The sequence below is a fragment of the Gekko japonicus genome, unplaced genomic scaffold (assembly GCF_001447785.1).
Source record: "Gekko japonicus isolate JY-2015 unplaced genomic scaffold, Gekko_japonicus_V1.1 scaffold277, whole genome shotgun sequence".
NCBI classification, from domain to species: Eukaryota; Metazoa; Chordata; class Lepidosauria; order Squamata; family Gekkonidae; genus Gekko; species Gekko japonicus.
Genome location: NW_015168055.1, coordinates 39,350 through 57,620, shown reverse-complemented (window position 1 = coordinate 57,620; position 18,271 = coordinate 39,350). Strand labels below are relative to the sequence as shown.

At 46.3% G+C, this 18,271-nt stretch overlaps 1 protein-coding gene across 1 annotated transcript in view; it reads right to left on the bottom strand.

The window, feature by feature from the left end:
• The window catches only part of RNF157 (ring finger protein 157), a 66,013-nt gene that overhangs the window by 19,439 nt on the left and 28,303 nt on the right, over positions 1 to 18,271 (bottom strand). Inside the window, exons 12-16 of the mRNA XM_015414440.1 lie at positions 17,152 to 17,257; positions 16,364 to 16,475; positions 15,819 to 16,003; positions 15,250 to 15,315; positions 281 to 329 (exon numbers count right to left, since the gene is read on the bottom strand). Of these exons, the coding sequence (XP_015269926.1) occupies positions 281 to 329; positions 15,250 to 15,315; positions 15,819 to 16,003; positions 16,364 to 16,475; positions 17,152 to 17,257 (518 nt within the window). The remainder of the gene's footprint in view (positions 1 to 280; positions 330 to 15,249; positions 15,316 to 15,818; positions 16,004 to 16,363; positions 16,476 to 17,151; positions 17,258 to 18,271) is intronic.

Sequence of the window (18,271 nt, the reverse complement as noted above, 5' to 3'; positions counted from 1 at the left end):
AGGAAAATTGAACTCCATGTTTTGACTACAAATAAGCCACTTATTGTTTTCTGCCATCCATTCACATTTCCCCTATGAAGCTTTCTTTGCTATCTTGTGTGAATCTTGTCCTATTCTATGGACACCTTCCTATTTCCTATTAGATAGACATTCAATAAATAGGGCAAGGCAGCTTGCCCAGAACCTACCCACTCCCCCTTTCCCCTGTGAATACTGTCAGCTAGATAAGAAATATGATCAAACAACATGAAACAAGGAGTAATTGTCCATTCTCTGTTACCATCTTCCTGCGTGGGGGAGCCATCCTCTTCCTCCATGACATCATTCCCCTGCCACAAAAATTAATAAAATATGACTATTAAAAAGAAAGACCTCCTGATGCACTGAAGAAAACAGAAACTAAGTTTTCCCTAGTTGGAACTAGGTTTCCTCTTCCAGAGGTGGTTAAGAAAAGAACATGCAGTTCTTAAGCCAAAGCAATCCAAGGACCCTCATTTTGATTTAAATATTTTTGCAGACCACCTCCTCTTTCACCGACATACATCATATGCCAGAAAGACTCTTTTCAAACTATTTGTGGCAAGCTATACATCCCTTGTGGAGGCTTTTATTCTCTTACTTCTTCATAACTGTACAGTGAGACCCTTACATGCTAGAGTTCTAGCTACACAGTGGTGGGAAGGGGCCTTGAAAAACTTTTGGGGCTACTCAAATAAATAGAAAAAAAACCAGTATCATGTAAAAGCTGAACATCAGGTATTCCAAGGGAAAGCTACTGGTTCCCTATAATCAATCAGCACTTTTTCTGCATACTGCTGAGGTGATCTGGAAGCTAGGTGACAATGGATATTAGCAGCAATATGAGCTCCACCCCCATTCATGGAAAATTGGAGAGAGAGCTCCATTTTCACATTTGCCAGATGACATGAAAAGGGCTCACTGGATGGCCCTTTAAATCTTGCAGCTGCCCCTCTCCCTCTCCTCCTCCAAGATTTAAAAGGCCCTCCAACTGATTAGCAAGCCCTTTAAATCTTGCAGGAGGTGAGGGAGAGGGACGGCTGCTGGCTGCATGCCTTTCCTGAACTCCAAGCAGCAATTTCACAGCTTGGAGATCAGGCGCAGGCAGCCCCCACTAGAAAAACAGCATTTAAGGGGTTTCCTAGCAGGGGATGCCCATGCCTGATCTCCAAGCGGCAAAATCACCACTTGGAGATCAAGAAAGGCATGTGGCTGCCCCTCTCCTTCCTCCCCCCTCCCCCTCCCCTGCTGCCCCACAAAATTTGTCCATGCCCCACCAACCCAAAATTTCTGGCAACAGGGCTGCCTGCAACTATTGTTCATTGAGTATCTTCTGTGCAGGCACACATGGGGACTGCACATGAGCAGGCCTGCCTCCCAGGGGTGCTGCGCGCTGGAGCCAGAAGCTTGTTCCCACCCAGAGATCATGTGTCCCTGCACAGCAGCACCCCCCCCCCCCAGTACCTCTAGCGCTGCTGAAGCAAGACGATGGAGCAGGGCAAGAGGGTGGGTATGTGTGCCTGCACAGAAGATACTCAATGAACAATAGTTACAGGTAAGTGCAACTCTCTTTTCATCATTAATCTTCTGTGCAGTCCCACATGAGGATTCTAGCAAGCTACCCACCAGGAGGTGGGGCATGCTTTCTGCCCTTGAACAGCAAATGAGAACCACTTGAGCCTCTCGTCTCGCTTGCATATCCAAAGCATAGCGACGCACGAATATGAATGCCAATGACCAGGTAGCAGCTCTGCAAATCTCCATCAAAGGCACTCCATCCAGGAAAGTTGCTGAAGAAGCCATTGCCTTAGTAGAATGGGTGTGAATGTTCAAAGGTCATGGTAGCCTGGGCCGATCATGACACTCTCTAATGTCTCTGACAATCCATTGGAACAAGATCTGAGAGGACACTCTCCTACCTCTTTTAGAGTCACTAAAGTAAATAAACAGGGCTCTATCCCTGTGTGTTCTCTTGAGGTAAAATAATAACACCCTTCCAACATCTAAAGAATGCAATGAGCACTCATTTTCAGAGTTCGGTGAAGGTAAGAACTTGGACAAAATAATTATCTTGAGATAAATGGAACCTGGAAACTACCTGAGGGAGAAACCTAAGACTAGGGCAAAGTATTACCCTCTCAGGAAAAAACGTCATAAATGGAGGTTCAATCTGAAGAGCCACTAACTCGTATATCCTCCTGGCAGAAGAAACACGCTTTCATAGAAAACTCTGCCAAAGAACACAAAGCAAGAGGTTCAAAAGGCTTGAGCATTAACTGTGCTAGCCCAAATGATAGAGACCATTGGGGCACTAAAGGATCCCGGGGCAGGCAAAGATTACCTAGCACCTTAAGAAAATTCTTGGACAAATGATGGGAGAAGTCTGATCACGATTCCCTTGTGATAGCAAGAGATAGCAGCCAGGTGAACCTTCAGAGAGAAAAACGCCAGGCCCTTCGTTTTCAGGTGCAATTAATAATCAAATATGGCCTGCAACAGGGCACTACCTGGTATCCCCTTGGTTGTTTAAATAAAACACTGTATCTGTATTGTCTGTTTGGACAAGGATGGATTGGTTCTGAAGGATATCTGAAAAACAACTAAGGGCATAATGAACTGCTTACAATTCTAAAATATTAATATGCAGCAGCTTCACATCTTCCCACCAAGTACCCCAAGCGAACAATCCTTCACAGTGGGTGCCCCAATCCAAGAGCAAAGCGTTTGTATTAGGACAACCTCATGGTCAGGAACTCCAAAGGAAATCTCCTGGGATAAATTATCCAGAGAACACCACCACAATAAAGAATGTACGATAGGTCTGGGAATAAAATATCTATGCCACAGGGCATGAAACCCAGTTCTATAACAAGACAGAAACCAGAGCTGCAGGGGTCGCATCTGTAACCTAGCCAAAGGCAGGACTGCCATAGTAGAGGCCATATATCCCAAAAGGCACAGAATGTTTTGAACTTGAATGTTTTGAATTATAACTTTCTGCTTGTCCCATCGTGTGATAAAGAAGTTCTTTGGCTTTTGCCTAGGCCAGATATTTATTGTAGCTAAGTAGGAGCCCTTTCAAAACAACGACCACTGGGAGACTATGGGCGGTGAAGCCGGAAACATATTAGCCAGGCCCTTGAGGAATAAATGAGAAGACCTGTGAGAGAACAGGGTTTTCCCTTCCACCAGCGCATGTGAGGCAGATGTGGCTGCCAAATGTACCTTAGTGGAAGAGACAGAGAGAACAAATGCCTTTAAGGGACCACAGGTAATCAAAAGGCAGAGGGTAAGAATCAGCAGCTACGCCCTTAGATACTGCCAAATAAAGAAACACCTCAATTTGCTGGGATACAAAGATCTAGTAGAAGGCTTCTTAGCATTAAGAGAACCTCTGCAACCTGCTCCAAAAACCCCAGCCTGGGGGGTTCAATAGCCATGCCATCAGGTGCAAATCCCACACCTCGCAATGGAGAGTGGGGCCACAATGTAACAGGTCTGGGTTTCTAGGGAAGTGTAGGAATCTCCCTTGGGAGGCTAACCTCAGCATTTGAAACCATGTCTGCCTTGGCCAAAATGGGGTGACTAGTATGCACCATGTATGCTCTGCTAAAATCTTGGCCAGTACCCTGGGAATCAAAGGGAATAGGGGGAAAGGTGTAGAATAGGGAGCCCTGCCATCTGATCTGGAATGCATCCCCCATTGACCAAGGGTCGCTTCCTTCCCTGGAGCAAAACCTCTTGTCCTTGGCATTGCTCCTTGTGGCAAACAAGTCTACCTCTGGTGTTCCCCAGTAATGGTCTGAAGCAATGGACCACTCGTGGTCTGAACTGCTCATCCAGCTGAGTTCATCAGCCCTGGTATTCTCAGACCATGCGATGTGGAGGGCCTGTAGCAAAACCTCCAGGATGATAGCCAGTTCTCAAATGCTGATTGTCTCTTGGCAAAGTGAGAGGGACACTTGACTGTTAATATAAGACATAGCTGTGGTATTGTCTGCCTGGATCTGGACAACTCTGTGTCTGACAAAAACTGAAAAGGAGTTAAGGGCGTATTGTATAGCACACAGCTCTAACAGATTAATATGTAAGGTCCTCTTGGAGGGAAGCCACCTGCCCTGTACTGAAAAGGGGCCACAACATGCACCCCAGTCCTTTAGTGAAGCATCAGTGGTAATAGTCACCTAAGGCTGTTGTTGACCGAAGGGGACCCCTGTGGAAATATTAACCCCAGCCAGCCACTACTGCAACTATCACACCAGAAAACATGGTAAGGAGAACGTCTGCCCCTGAGAGTGTCTAGTGAAATTTAACCTAACAAGCCAATTCTGAAGGGGCTTCATTCTGAGGGGTGCATAAGGGACAGTCACCACCATGAAGGCCATAAGGCCTAATAGCTTCTGGAAAAAGAGAGCTGATTGGTTGCAATTCTTGGATATGTACGCTATCATCATGGCCCTTATATCGGTTGCTCTATCCTTGGGCAAGTAAACCCTCTTACTGAGGAGTCTAGGAGGGAGCTGATGAAGGACACCTGAAGGGCAGGCATCAGCCTGGATTTTTCAAAATAAATAATCAAACCCAAGTTTCCTAACGTTTCAAGGATCAATGAGACATTCTGTAAAAGGTGATCTCTGGAGGGGGCAGTAATCAGCCAGTCATCAAGGTAGGGGTAAATAATACAACTCAGGGATCTAAGATGTGCCACCACCATGGCATACATTTTGTACACACACATGGGGTTGTAGTGAGTCCAAATGGAAGCTCAGTATATTGGCATACAGTACCCAGAAACTTAAAACTAGGCATTTGAAAGCACGCATCCCTCAAATGTAGAACAGTGAACCATGAATTTAATTCCAAGAAAGGCAACACAACAGAAAAAGGTTAACATTTTAAATTTTTTCACTCCCAGGAAATGGTTAAAGATTTAAAATAGTTCGGAGACCCTCGTCTTTCTTAGGGACTAGAAAGAATCTGAAGTGGAAACCTTTAGAGGTGTCGGAAGGGGGAAGTTTCTCTATTGCTCCCTTGAATAAAAGATTTCCAACTCAAGGCCAAGTTCAGGCATGGTATTACCTAAGGCAGCCAGAGGGATTTCTAAGGAAGGAAGCTCTACAAACTCTAAATGATAATCTAAGTGAACAATAGCTAGCACCCTAGAATCAGATGTCAGGCGTTGCCAAATGAGGTAGAAATTAGCCAATCTATTTAAAAAGAAAGGCTGAGCTCTCAACAGCCGGTTTCCTAGTTAGAAGGGGGCCCTTTGGCCCAGGTGAGGCATCCTTGGAGGACTGTTGCTGTAGCTGCTCCCCCTGAGGTCTGGATCTGTGGTGGGGTCTACGCCTGGCCTGTTGCTGGTGTGACTGGAAAACCCTGTGTTGAGGATACTGTGTGTGGTGGTACAACTGTGAGGGCTGACAGGGGCTGTACGGATGATACTGAGGCTTTGCAAAAGATCTCTGATGAGACTGCAACAGAGGTGCAGAGATGCTGAAAGAATGGGCTGTCTGTTTTTCTTGAACTGTGAGAGGACATCATCCATAACTTGGCAGAAAAAAGGGCAGCACCCTCAAAGAGCAGATCATCAATCTTTTGACGGGTTTCAACTAGAAGGGCAGTGAATCGAGACCACACATTTCTGCAGAGCACCACGGCTGAAGCCATAGTTTGGACAGAGGAATCTGCCGCATGTCCCCCAGTGATCTACTGTTTCTTCAAGATCTCTGTTTAAAGAAGCCTGGCAAGTGACTTCTTGTCATCTAGTAGGAGATTAATATAGGCTGACATCCTTTCCCATAAAAAGAATTGGTATCCACCCATTAGCCACCCATCCACCAGTTTGGTGTAGTGGTTAAGAGTGGCAGGCTCTAATCTGGAGAACTGGGTTTGATTCCCCACTCCACCACATGAAGCCAGCTGGGTAACCTTGGGTCAGTCACAGTTCTCTCAGAGCTCTCTCAGCTCCACCTGCCTCACAAGGTGTGTGTTGTGGGGAGACGAAGTGAATGGAAGATTTGTCTCCACTTCCTGTGAAGCTTCCTTCTTGGTGGTCCACAGTGGGGCAGTCCTTCAGAGTCCTTACTCCTGGGAATAGCTCCTCCTCTCTGAAGGCAGGGCCGGCAGACTCTTTAGTCACATAGGGGAGGGGCTTGACCCCTGAAACCCAGTCGTTTTCCAAGCCCCCATTCCCCTTAACTGAAAAGGAAACTGACAACATATCGCTCCCAACAGGGAGCTAACCATCCAACAAAACTTGAACTAATCCGTCCCCAAATGGAACCAAGCCCTAACCCCTGTCTGTACACAGACAGAAAAAACAACACTCCTGTTGATGAAGGAAGTGGTCCCCATGCACAAGGGTGGGCAGGACTGCCCCACTCTGGACCACCAAGAAGGATGCTTCACAGTAAGTGGAGACAAATCTTTCATTCTCTGGTGGTCCAGGAGTGGGGCAGTCCTTCAGACTCCTTACTCCTGGGATGTGAAAAAGCAGTACGCTCCAGGGTGGGTCCAACCACTTCCCCCCCTACAAGGTGTGCTGTAAGACCCTACAGCTGAAGGCAGCCTTTGCTGAGGCCATCTTGTCTATTCTATAGTGCCTCATAAAGGAGTGCACTGATTTCCAGGTAGCCGCCTTGCAGACCACCTCCAGTGATGGGGAAGCCCTATAGGCTGCAGAGGTGGCTGCCCCTCTGAGGGAATGGGCCATAACCCCCTGGGGAGGCTCCAGACCCCTAGCCCTATACGCCAAACATATGTACGCTCGAATCCATCTACTTAGGGAGGAAGAAGAAACCTTCCTACCTAGGGACGATTTCCTGAAAGAGACAAATAGGAAGTCAGTGCTTCTCACATGCCTCGTCCTATCCAAGTAGAACCGTAGTGTCCTCCTCACATCCAGGCAATGCCATTCCTTTTCCTTCTGTCCTTCAAGGTTTGGGCAGAAAGACGGAAGGACAATATCCATGGACCTATGGAAGGCCAAATAGACGTTAGGGACAAAGGCTGGATCAGTACGGAGGACCACTCTGTCATTATGGAAGACACATAATTCCTTGTCTACTGAGAGGGCCCTCAGTTCCGATACCCTCCATGCTGAAGTAATGCTCACCAGAAAGATTGTCTTAAAGGTCAGCTACTTTAAGGCATATGCTGCCATCAGCTCAAAGTGGACCTTACACAGAGCCTTGAGGACTATGTTGAGGTTCCAAGTTGGAAACCTATGTGTCTGTGGAGGATTCAAGAGGGACGTAACCCTTAGGAACCTTTTAACATGAGGGTGTCTAGCTAGTGAAATACCTTTCCGAGTTCCCCTGATGGTGGAGATAGCTGCCACCTGCCTCCTCAGGGTGCTTGTGCTAAGTCCTTTCTCCAACCCCTTTTGAAGGAAGGACAGGACCTCACCCACAGGTGCCCTATGAGAGTCCTGCCCCCTCCCTATGCACCAAGAATGAAACACTGCCCATGTGTTATTATAGACCCTGTTAGTAGATCCTGGCCACTAGCATGGTCTTAACCACCCCCTGTGGATAGCCTATTTTCATCAGCTGCTGCCGCTAAATCTCCAGGCTGTGAGACTTAATGTCCCTGGCTGAGGATGAACCACCACTGCCTGTGTCAGGAGATCTGCCACTGGAGGCAGATGCCATGGTTCACCCACTGACAGTCTCTGCAGATCTTGAAACCAGGACCGATGGGACCAAAATGGGGCCACTAGAATGATCTCTGCTTTTTGATCTAACACTCTTTGGACCACTCTTTGAATGACTTGAATTGGTGGGAAGGCATACAGTAGTGTCTTTGGCCACTCAAGATGTAGTGCATCTGTGCCCATTGCCCATTGCCAGAGGATTCTTTAGTCTTGATACAAAGTTTCTTGTTTAACGATTTTGTTCACCACTTCCGGTGTTCCAAATCTGTGACAGAGAACAAACACTGTCCTGTTGAGCATCCACTCCGACTCAGCCACAGTGTTCTCCTGACCTGCCACATGTATCACCTTTATGGACAGGATGTGTGTCTTGCTTGCTTCCTTGCGCAGCCGTCTGAAGCATGTTCCACCTTGTCTGTTGACATAAGCCTTTGCTGTTGTCCATTTGGACCAATATGTGACTGCCTATTATCTCTCCCTGGAATTTCTCCAGAGCCATTCTGATCGCCCTTAGCTCCAGCAGATTCGTGCTGTTGGAACTCTCCGTCAGGCTCCAAGTGCCTTGTCCCATTTCCCCCTTCATATGCGTCCCCCAACCAAACAGGCTTACGTCCGTTGTGATTACACTCGGACTGGCTCCCTGAGTGGCATGCCCTCTGAGAAGTGGTCTGGTTCTAGCTACCAAGCTAACTGTTGTCTCACTACCTGTGGAAGGTCCACCTTTCTGGCCCTCTTCTAAACTATCAAGTCCTGAAAGGGGAGGAGAAAGCATTGTAGAGGACGTGTGTGGAACCTGGCCCATTGTAACACCTCCTGGCACGATACTTGCATTCCCAAGAGTTGTGCTAGTATCATAACTTCCACTCTTTGTAAAAGCATGACCTCCTGTGTCAGTTGTTTTAGTTTCTGTTGTCTGTCTTGAGACAGAAACACTCTCTCCCTCACCGTGTCAATGCACACTCCCAGATGAAGTAGGGATTGAGACAGTATCAAAGAACTCTTTTCCAAGTTGATCAAGAACCCATCATCTCTGAGTACCTTCATCATGATCTCCAATGACTTTACCGTTAGATCGTATAAGTTGGCCATGACGAATATGTCATCTAAGTAGGGGTACAGTGATACCCCCTTGGTTCTGAGGTAGGCAACCAAGGCCACTAGGACCTTTGTGAAGATCCTCGGTGAGGACTTCAGGTTAAAAGGAAGTGCCCGATACTGGTAATGGTCTCCGTGGTAGGCGAATCGAAGAAACCTGTGATGAGCTTCCTGAATTGGTATGTGTAGATAAGTTTCTGATAAGTCTATGGACGCCATATAGTCCCCTTTGTGTATGGAGGTCAGAATGGATTTCACCATTTCCATCTTGAACTTTCTGGTAACTACCCGCTTGTTTAGCCATTTTAGGTCCAAAATCGCTCTTACATCCCCATTCTTCTTTGGTATGGTGAAGAAGACTGAGTAGACTCCTTGAGATCTCTCTAGGAATGGGACCAATTCTATTGCCCCTATCTCGAGCAGATGGGCAATGGCCACTTCCAGTTGTCTGTGTTTCACTCTGGATCCGTTCTTTGGTAGCTCCATAAAACGGTTTGAAGGTACTGACCAAAATTCCAGGGAATATCCTGTTGTGACAGTGACCAGAACCCATCTGTCTGTGACCGTCCTCTGCCATACCTGTGCAAACTGCTGATGTTGAACCCCGACTCCTGTCTGTGTCCTCTTTCCAGCATAGACATGCCTGGGATCCTTTCTTCACGTTCTTGCCATTCTGGGATTGCTTAGTGGAGAAAGAGGATGATCTGCCGTTTTTTAATTTGGGTTGCCACTTGTCTTTGTAAGATCTATTATTGCCAGTTTTGGTCTCTCTTCTGGAGTCCCCAAAGGACTGAAGATATCATCTCATTTTTCCTTCCCTCTTCTTTCAGGGAAGAACCTTCTTCTTATCCTTATCTTCAACAAGGTACCTTTCCAGACTTTCTCCAAACAGGTTGGTACCTTTGAATGGAACTGTTGCCACGTTAACCCGTGCTGAAGGATCCACATCCCAGCTCCTCAGCCAGGTGTTACGTCTTGCCGTGACACTGCAAGCTATGCTCCTGGGCGAAGGTTGCACTGCATCCAGTGTGACATCCGTCGCAAAGGCCATGGCAAGAACAATCTTCTTTAGTTCTTTAGGAATGCCACTACCTGCTTTTGCCAGATCAGAAGATCATGCATATGCTGCTCTGGCAAACAAGAACCCTGTAACAGAAGCTCTTAGAGCATTAGCCGATGCTTCGAAATCTCTCCTCAGGGCTTGTTCTATGCGCTTGCTGTTCTCTTTTGGAAACCCATCTGCTCCCATAGGAAGAACTGAGGTGGATGCCAGGCTATTAATTGGGTCATCTACTATGGACAGTTTCAGCTTTTTTGAAGCTTCTGGTATCAGAGAATAAAACTTCCCAAAGAACCAGGTGAGTGGCTTTAGGTTTAGCTGAGTGCTCCCACTTTGCCTTCATAACATTATAGAAGGCTGCTGGCAGTGGTACCCCCACTGTTTTAGCACTGGATTTGGGCATGGTTTTGTCTGATCCTACAGGAAAGCCAGAATCATCTTCCTCCTTTTCTTTTGTGGTTTAAGCTAATTCAAGTGTCCTAATGTGGATTCCTGTGGGAAAAGCCTAGATTGGGCCACAGGATCCACCTCCTTTTCTGACAATTCACCCTCTTCTTTGGGTGAACCAGAGTCTTCAGATGTTGAATCAGACTCTAGTTCATCTAATAGAGGACTATGTTCCCTTTGGTATTCTTGGGCCTTTTTTCTCTTTTTTTCCGGGAAAATCAGGTTCCCACTCACGAGGGCTGTGCCTTTTGTAACACTGGGGAGTGTGGGGACACCTGTGAGACTCCTGCCACAAGGCTTTAAACTCCTTCCTCATTTCTAGTTTCAATCATGAAAGAAGGTTAGATTGAGCCTCTTTCCCAAATGGGTGTTCCTGTGCTTGATTTAGAGGTAGGGTTGCCAAGTCCATCTTCCACCCCCAGCGGGGGACTTTGGGGGCGTTCCTGGAGGGGGTGGGGCATCCCCAACGTGATGACGTCACGTTGGGGACGTCTGCCATCCCCCACCCACCCACCCGTGTGCCGGATCTCCAGAAACGGCAATTCCCTGCAGTTAAAGTAGCCGGCAGCCGGCGATTCCCCTTTAAGAGCAGCTGCGTTTCCCTTTTAAGAATGAAGCTGGCTTTTCCCTGCAAGCTTGCGGAGTTCGCGCTTGGGATGAAACACAGGTTGCACACACTTAAAGGTAGAGAGATGGGTGGCTGTGGGTGTTGGGGGTGGGGTTTCCCCCGCTGGCCATCTGGGGGGGGGACCCCTGGCAAACCGGGGGGGGTTGGCAACCCTATTCAAAGGGGATTTAGGAGACTCAGCCAGGACAAAAGTACAAGTTTCAGTTTCCAGTTTCAGAGAAGTGGAGGATCCTGCTTTAGTAGCATACTCTCCCTGAAAATGAAAGTAGCAACTTTATCCCCAAAATGGCTGCTTCCCAACTTTATTTCCCATTGCCTAGACTTTCTATGGCCCTGAAAGGTCGTGGGGGGGGGGGGAGAGCTTTGAACAAACCCCAAGTTGGGAGGTATTTGTTCAGTATACCTAACAACCCTAGAACTCCCAGGCAGTGTTCCCTCTAAGCTGAGTAGGGTTGCCAAATACCTTTTGTTCTGTGGCAGGGGGCTCCCGGACAGCGTCTTGAGCGCGTGCGTGCCGCATGCATGTCAGCCGGATGTGACGTGCTGACACCGGGCACGCTGGGGGCGGGGTCACAGCCATTTGAGGGGAAAACATAGAGTTTTCCCCTCAGATGGCTGTGGCCCCACCCCCAGCATGCCCCAGCATGCCCGGCGTCAGCACGTCACATCCGGCTGATGTGCATGCCAGGGTGGGTTTTCCCCCGGGGTCCAATTCCGCAGCGGTGGAAATTGGGCCTCCAAAGCGGGGGGAAATCCGCCCCCCGGGGGGAATTGGCAGCCCTAAAGCTGAGTTAGTATGAGCTAGCTCACAGTTTTTTAGCCTCTGGCTCACACTTTTTTTGTCTTAGCTCAGGAAGGATGGCTCCAGAGCAAATTCACTTACACAGTAGCTTGCTCACAACTTTAATGCCAGTAGCTCACAAAGTAGAATTTTTGCTCACAGGACTCCACAGCTTAGAGGGAGCATTGCTTCCAGGTAGTCTCCCATCCATGTTCTGGGTCTTTCTTGGCCTCCAAGCTTAAATGTAAGCTAGCCTGGAGGGGGGGGAGGGAAGGATTGCCATGCTAGTGAAGGAGCCCTTCCCCATCTCCTTTTCTTCTCCAGTGCCCTGGCCACCGCAGTACCTTCCCTTCTACCCCTTATAATCTATGGGGGAGGGGGTTGGGTCAGCCTCGGGAAGAAGCCCTCCCAGTCCCTTTCCCTGCTTATCGCACCATCATGGATCAGGACTTGGAATTGGCCTCCCACGTCTGTAAGAACAAGGAGCCGATTGTAGTCAGCAGGTGAGGATTCTTTGGCGCAGCTGTGGCAGCCCCGCTGACACTGGAGACTCTACCGCTTACCTCCTAGGCTGCCTATGGGCAGGGAGTGAAGGCTCATCAACCAGTCCCCCCCCCCTGGACTGGAAGCGCTAGTGGAAGTCTTGTTGGTGTTGCAGTTCCCCAGGGTTCTCCCAGGTTCTCCTGCGGCTGTAAATGGTCAGAAGGAAGTGGGGGGGGGGACAGAGGAGCTATGAAGCTACCTGTTCCTGCCCTTCTCCTTCTGGTTTATTCTTCCTTCCTTCCTTCTTCTAATTACTGTGCTCCAATGGAGCCCTGTCTGCAAAGTCCTGCTCAGAAGGCAGGGCTGGAGAGACTGGGTTCCAGGGGTCAAGCCCCTCCCCTCCGTGACTAAAGAGTCTGCTGGCCCTGCCTTCAGAGAGGAGGAGCTATTCCCAGGAGTAAGGAGTCTGAAGGACTGCCCCACTCCTGGACCACCAGAGAAGGTGATTGTAAACTGTTCCTAGACTCCTTAGGGTAGTGAAGAGCAGGGTATAAAACCAACTCTTCTTCTTCATTGTGACTGCATAGTTGGCAATCCTGAGGTTGAGAGCCGATGAAGAATATGCCTTTCTGCTGATGGCATCCATTTTATGTCCCTCTCTGTCAGCAGGAGAGGAATGGGTACCTGGTCGGTGATGAGCCTGCATTTCCTCTGTAATGAGGGATGGTGGGGCTGGGTGTGTGAAAAGGTAAGGACAACCCTCCTACTGCACTCTGTAAAGGTTTTCCACTCTTTTTGAGGTAGCAGGGACAGTAGATGGTTTCTCCCATATAGAGCTGGAGATGTCTAAGATTCCCTCCAGTATGGGGAAGGCAACTGCCACCAGGGAGTCAGAGTAAAGTCTCCCCAATATTTTATCATTATGTCTAGGAACCAACAAGGTGACTTGAATCTCCAGTGTCTTGGCCATTCTTATCAGCGTACAGCCACAAGTCTTCATTGGGATCCATACTACCTACAGTGTCTTCAGGTGAAGGGTTGGAGGGTGGGCCAGAGCTGATGGAAAAACAGCACCCTCTTTGTCTGACTCAGAGAGCACAGGAAATCCCCTCTCCATGGGTGGTGTGACCAGGTAGAGGTGGGCAGATATCTGCGACACTCCTGGAGGGGAGGTTCACCAACAGATGCAGGATGATCACCCCATTCATTCAGGAAGGGAGAAGGATAATAGAAAGGATACTGCTGCCAGCATTGTGGAGGGGCCTCAAGAGGGCCATGGAACTGGCTGGGTGGACTGTGACGCCAGAATCAGGTCTGTCTGGGTTTGCAGAACCTACTCAGAATTAGGCTCTATCTCATCCTTCTGATCATAATAGGGCCAATGACTGCAGGTGCGGTGATGGGGTTCTTGGTGGCAGGACATCCAGAACTGAAATTGGAATCGATACTGGAATCGATGCATCAGATCTGTTGGAACCAGTAGAGAGGTCAAAACCAGAGAGCACCAAGGAGCTGAGTGACACTTGTCACAATGTCTCTCTTTATGTTTTTATTTCACCCTGGCCTTCTTAGGGGGCAGTTTGGCAGCAGAGCAAGATCGCCTGCCGACGGCACTGATATCACCAAAAGCATATGTGATGGTTGATTGGTCAAGGCACGAGACTTGCTATCAAAAGTATTTTGTTGCTCTCAGGGCATGAAAGAGCTTTCTCCCACAGGCTAGCCTTAAGTCAAGCTGCTCTATTGGACCTCACCTTGGGCATAAACTGAAGTCAGAATGTGCAACTGACCAAGGCAAAGAGGCACAAAGTATGCCCACCAGATTGGGTCATCGTGCCCTGATTTGGATAGCTCAGGCAATCCTGATCTTGTCAGATCTCAGAAGCCAAACAAGGTCGACTCTGGCAAGTATTGGATGGGAGACCTCCTTGGAACACCAGCAGTTGGGAGGCAAGGGCAGACTTTATTCAGCCACCTTTCTGAATATCCTCCAGGCCCCCAGTAGGGGCCGGTCATCAGAGGTTGCCATGACTTCCAGGTGCACTCTCTCTCTCTCTCTCTCTCTCTCTCTCTCTCACACACACACACACACACACACACAAATGAAAAATACAAAAAAAACACACAAATACAAAAAAGAAGAATGAATGGGTCATCTTAGTCCCACACTGGGAACAATTCTTTAATCGTGCTTTCTGCAACATCACAAAGACAAAGGAAAAAGAAGCTGGAAGAAAACATTTCTTTGCTCAGTGGTGGCAAGAAAAAAACTGAAGGAGGGAAGGGGGGCCCCCTTCCAGGAGCATGTGACCGTTTGGGTAGGAAAACGCACTTTCAGCTCTGGGACAGGCTCCCCTCCTTCAGCTTTAGGCAAGGAGAGAGGTAAAAGTCGGGAAGGAATCCTCCAGTGGTTGGCCTGTGCAAGCGCAGTCCCAATGTGTGCCTCCACAGAAGACCAAAGATGAACTAGAAGCTATAGTTAGCTTACATTTGAGCGATTACAAAAGGAATGGTTACAATGAAAGAACCAACCAGTCTGGATCAGGCTGACTGACTGAACATAATAATAGATTGTATATGAAATCCAGTGTGGTGGTACTTTAACCCCATAAAAAAAAAGAGGCACTGATGCTTGTGGGCCTGAAATTGGGGAATGTTCACCCCTAGGATAGTAGCCCCAGTCACACAGGTATAGAAACGTTCTGCTTGGGCAAAAAGGAATGAAACTCTATAGAATAGGTTCACTTAACCACTCTGTCCATGATGGTCCAAATTATTCAGGACAAACAGTCCCCTCATTGGCCCAGATTCTTGTTTACTTCTTGCTGTTGTGACCTATCAAACTGTTACATAAATTACCTCATTCATTGGTGGTCCCCAGTTCCTGCATCTATTCCACCCCTGACTCATGAAGGATCCTTCTCCAATCAGATTACTAATTTCTTTGACCAGTATTTTTTATGACCGGCCACGCAAGTCCCTTAAAATACAATTACCTGACCACAATTAGCTTTAATATCAAAAGATATTTGTCACTCTACCCCATCAGATCCCATATATTAAATAAACTTTCATATCTTTACCTCAGCATCTAGCTCCTCTGCTGAGATACTGACGAAATTTGCATCTGGGGATTCAACAGGAGTTGACTAAAATGAGAAAGAATAAACTTAGACTTACTGTGAAATAACCTGTATCAGTATTTAAGACCATCTAGAAAACTGTATCAGTAGCATCAACTCTTATACCCCACATCACTCCTCAATGCATCTCACCTGCTTTCTTCCTGTACTTTCAATAAGAATATCAACAAGACACAGCGGTCATGTCTGGCTGTCATTACTGTTTCAACTTATGTAATTCACAGGCAGTGCATACATAAAACTGTATTCAACATGGGCACCACACAAGTTGCTGCCATCTTTCGTGACAGATAAGCCATATAGCTACTGTGTTCCATTCAAATGTCAAAACGGCTGCAACTGCTTTTTAAAACCAGTACACACTTAAAGTGTTACAAGGATTCTGAAGTACTTAAATTGCCCTGGTACGTAATACCTGCAGACAACGGTTTCTTCCAATAAAGACAGAAACTGAATCCATCACCACAATTTGTACTACATGTCACTCTGGTCAGCTTGGCCATACTTACGTCTTCTTCTGAGGGTATCCCACTGGCAACACCTGGGGACGGGATTATGTCCCCCTCTTCCTCAGTGCCAGGAGCTACATAGGAGCCTGACATGGAAGACATGGTGTCAGTGCTGATCTCAGAGTGCTGGCTTTGAGAGGAGGCCATAGACATGACTGACTGTGCCAGACTATTGCTAACAGGACCTAGGGAAAAGAAGGAAGGGTGCAGGCAAGACATGGAGACATGATGGAGACGGGTTATAAGCAATACGTTTGCTAATGAGTCCCAAATCCCATTTAAGAATTTCCAAAGTTAAACCCAATCCTCTGCCTTGAACAAAACTGCAAAGCCATTTTTTTTAAAGCTCAGATACATGTTGATGATGCATCAGACACTGAGTTCAGGCTATGCAGACCTTCCTCTCCAAGGAGTGTGGGATGGTGGTGGGCAAAGATCAGGGAGCTGGAGAGTGACCTTTCTCAAGGAAACCTAGAATATGGTTGGCAAGGACAGTGTAAGTGATCGATCAGAACAAGCAAGACAAGTAAACTCTCCTATTGTACCTTCTGGGGAAGAGATGGTAGAAGAAAGAGGTGTCCCTGTACATGAAGACTGGTCTATTGCACCTGATGAGGATAAGGTGAGGTTTTCACTCTCAGGAGTTATACCACGTTCCTGAAGAAAAAACAACAACCACCAGAAGCAAAGATTTGTGTGTTTTTTTAAATTATCCTACTTATCGTATGAGATTATTGAGTGGCAAACAACTATTTTTAATTTTTTTGCTGTTATTTCCAGTAAACGGACCATTATTATAGGCTGAGTGTCAATACTTTGGCTGACTACCAAAGCCATCGTATTCACCTCCTGTTATATTTGACAGGCAAACTGTGGAACCTTCCCTCCCAGTGTCTGTTCTACAGAGAATGGCTGCAATCAGACATTGTGACAAAAATAGTTTGTTTAAACTGAGATTGGTACAATCAACTCTTGGTTACTAACAAGATGCAAGTAACAACAACTCCTGGTTGGTTTGCTTCTTGCTTCTTGCCTCTTCTCCTGCCACCAGAAAAGGAAGCATCCTCTTTATTTCTGGCCACGTGGCTGTAAGTGCTACTCAAACTATGGTTTGTGAATTCAGCCATCACAACAAACCACAATTAGTATAAACCCTAGTTTGAAAGGCCAGTTTAGGGCCAGCCATAAACCTCAGTTTCTTGGAACATCTACATTCATGATTTATCATGGCTTCTGAATACAGTCTTCATCCCCAAGGAAAAAAAAGTAAAGCAGAAACTGAGACAGTTTTCGAAAGAGACCCCAAACCCTTTTAAACAAAACAAAACATCACCTCTTCATGATGACAAGGAGACTTTCTCCTGGAGATCCTGATTTCAGATTCACTGCAGGACTTATCATCTTCTTCATGTAGTACTGAAGAATTCTGGGAGATTGACCTGGGCAAAGGAAAGCAATCCATCAACCTACTAACACAAGTCATGCTGGAAAGCAAAAGCCATAAAATGCTGGAAGCCACCAAAAAGACCAAGCGCCCTTGCACAACTAGCTAGGTACATATGAAATTTATAACAATTTAAGGAAATTGATGAATAATGTAAACCATATGTAACTTAACATCAAATAAAGCTCCAAAGTATTCCAGTTCTTAAGCAATTTGTGTTATTTAAATGTTCTTATTTAAATGTACTATTCAAAACAATTGCTACACAGACAAGAACTAGAAGGAAACTTTACATTCCCAGAATAAACTTCACTGTTCCAAAGTGGACAAAAGGCTATAATAAGCTGTAGTAAAAGTGACTTGAAAGGTTTATTACTCCTGCTCCTAACTGGGAAAATTGAGTCTATAATCCTAACTATAATGGGCTAAAAATTAATTTTAAAATATATATAAGTGAGAAATATATAGACTCCGGGAGTAAATGGTAATGAAATGGGATTAATAGTTTGAGACGTTGTTAGAACCTTTCTTTGAGAGAATAATGTTGATTCTGAATGGTGACTTGAAAATTAACCTGTAATATCAATTTGAATAATTTGTAAAACTAACTTGAACAAAATGTGTAGCTAAACAAAATGGAAAGTTAAATCTTAAAAGATGGTTCTATCAGAAGTGTGTGTTCACTGGTGAAATGTTATAATAAATATAATAAATAAATAAATATAAATAAATAAATAAATGTTGTTGTTGTTGTTTTTCTTTGCCTGGCTATGTTACTGTATAGAAAATATTCCTAGTCTATGTTTGTAAATTTGTTTGTGTCTTTGGTCTATATGTTTGTGGTGTATGTGTTTATTATCTTTGAAAATCTAATAAATATATTATTAAAAAGTTCTTAACTTGTCTGTGTACCAATTGTTTTGAATAGTACATTTAAATAAGAACATTTAAATAACAAGAATTCCTTAAGAATTGGAATACTTTGGAGCTTTATTTGATGTTCAGGTAC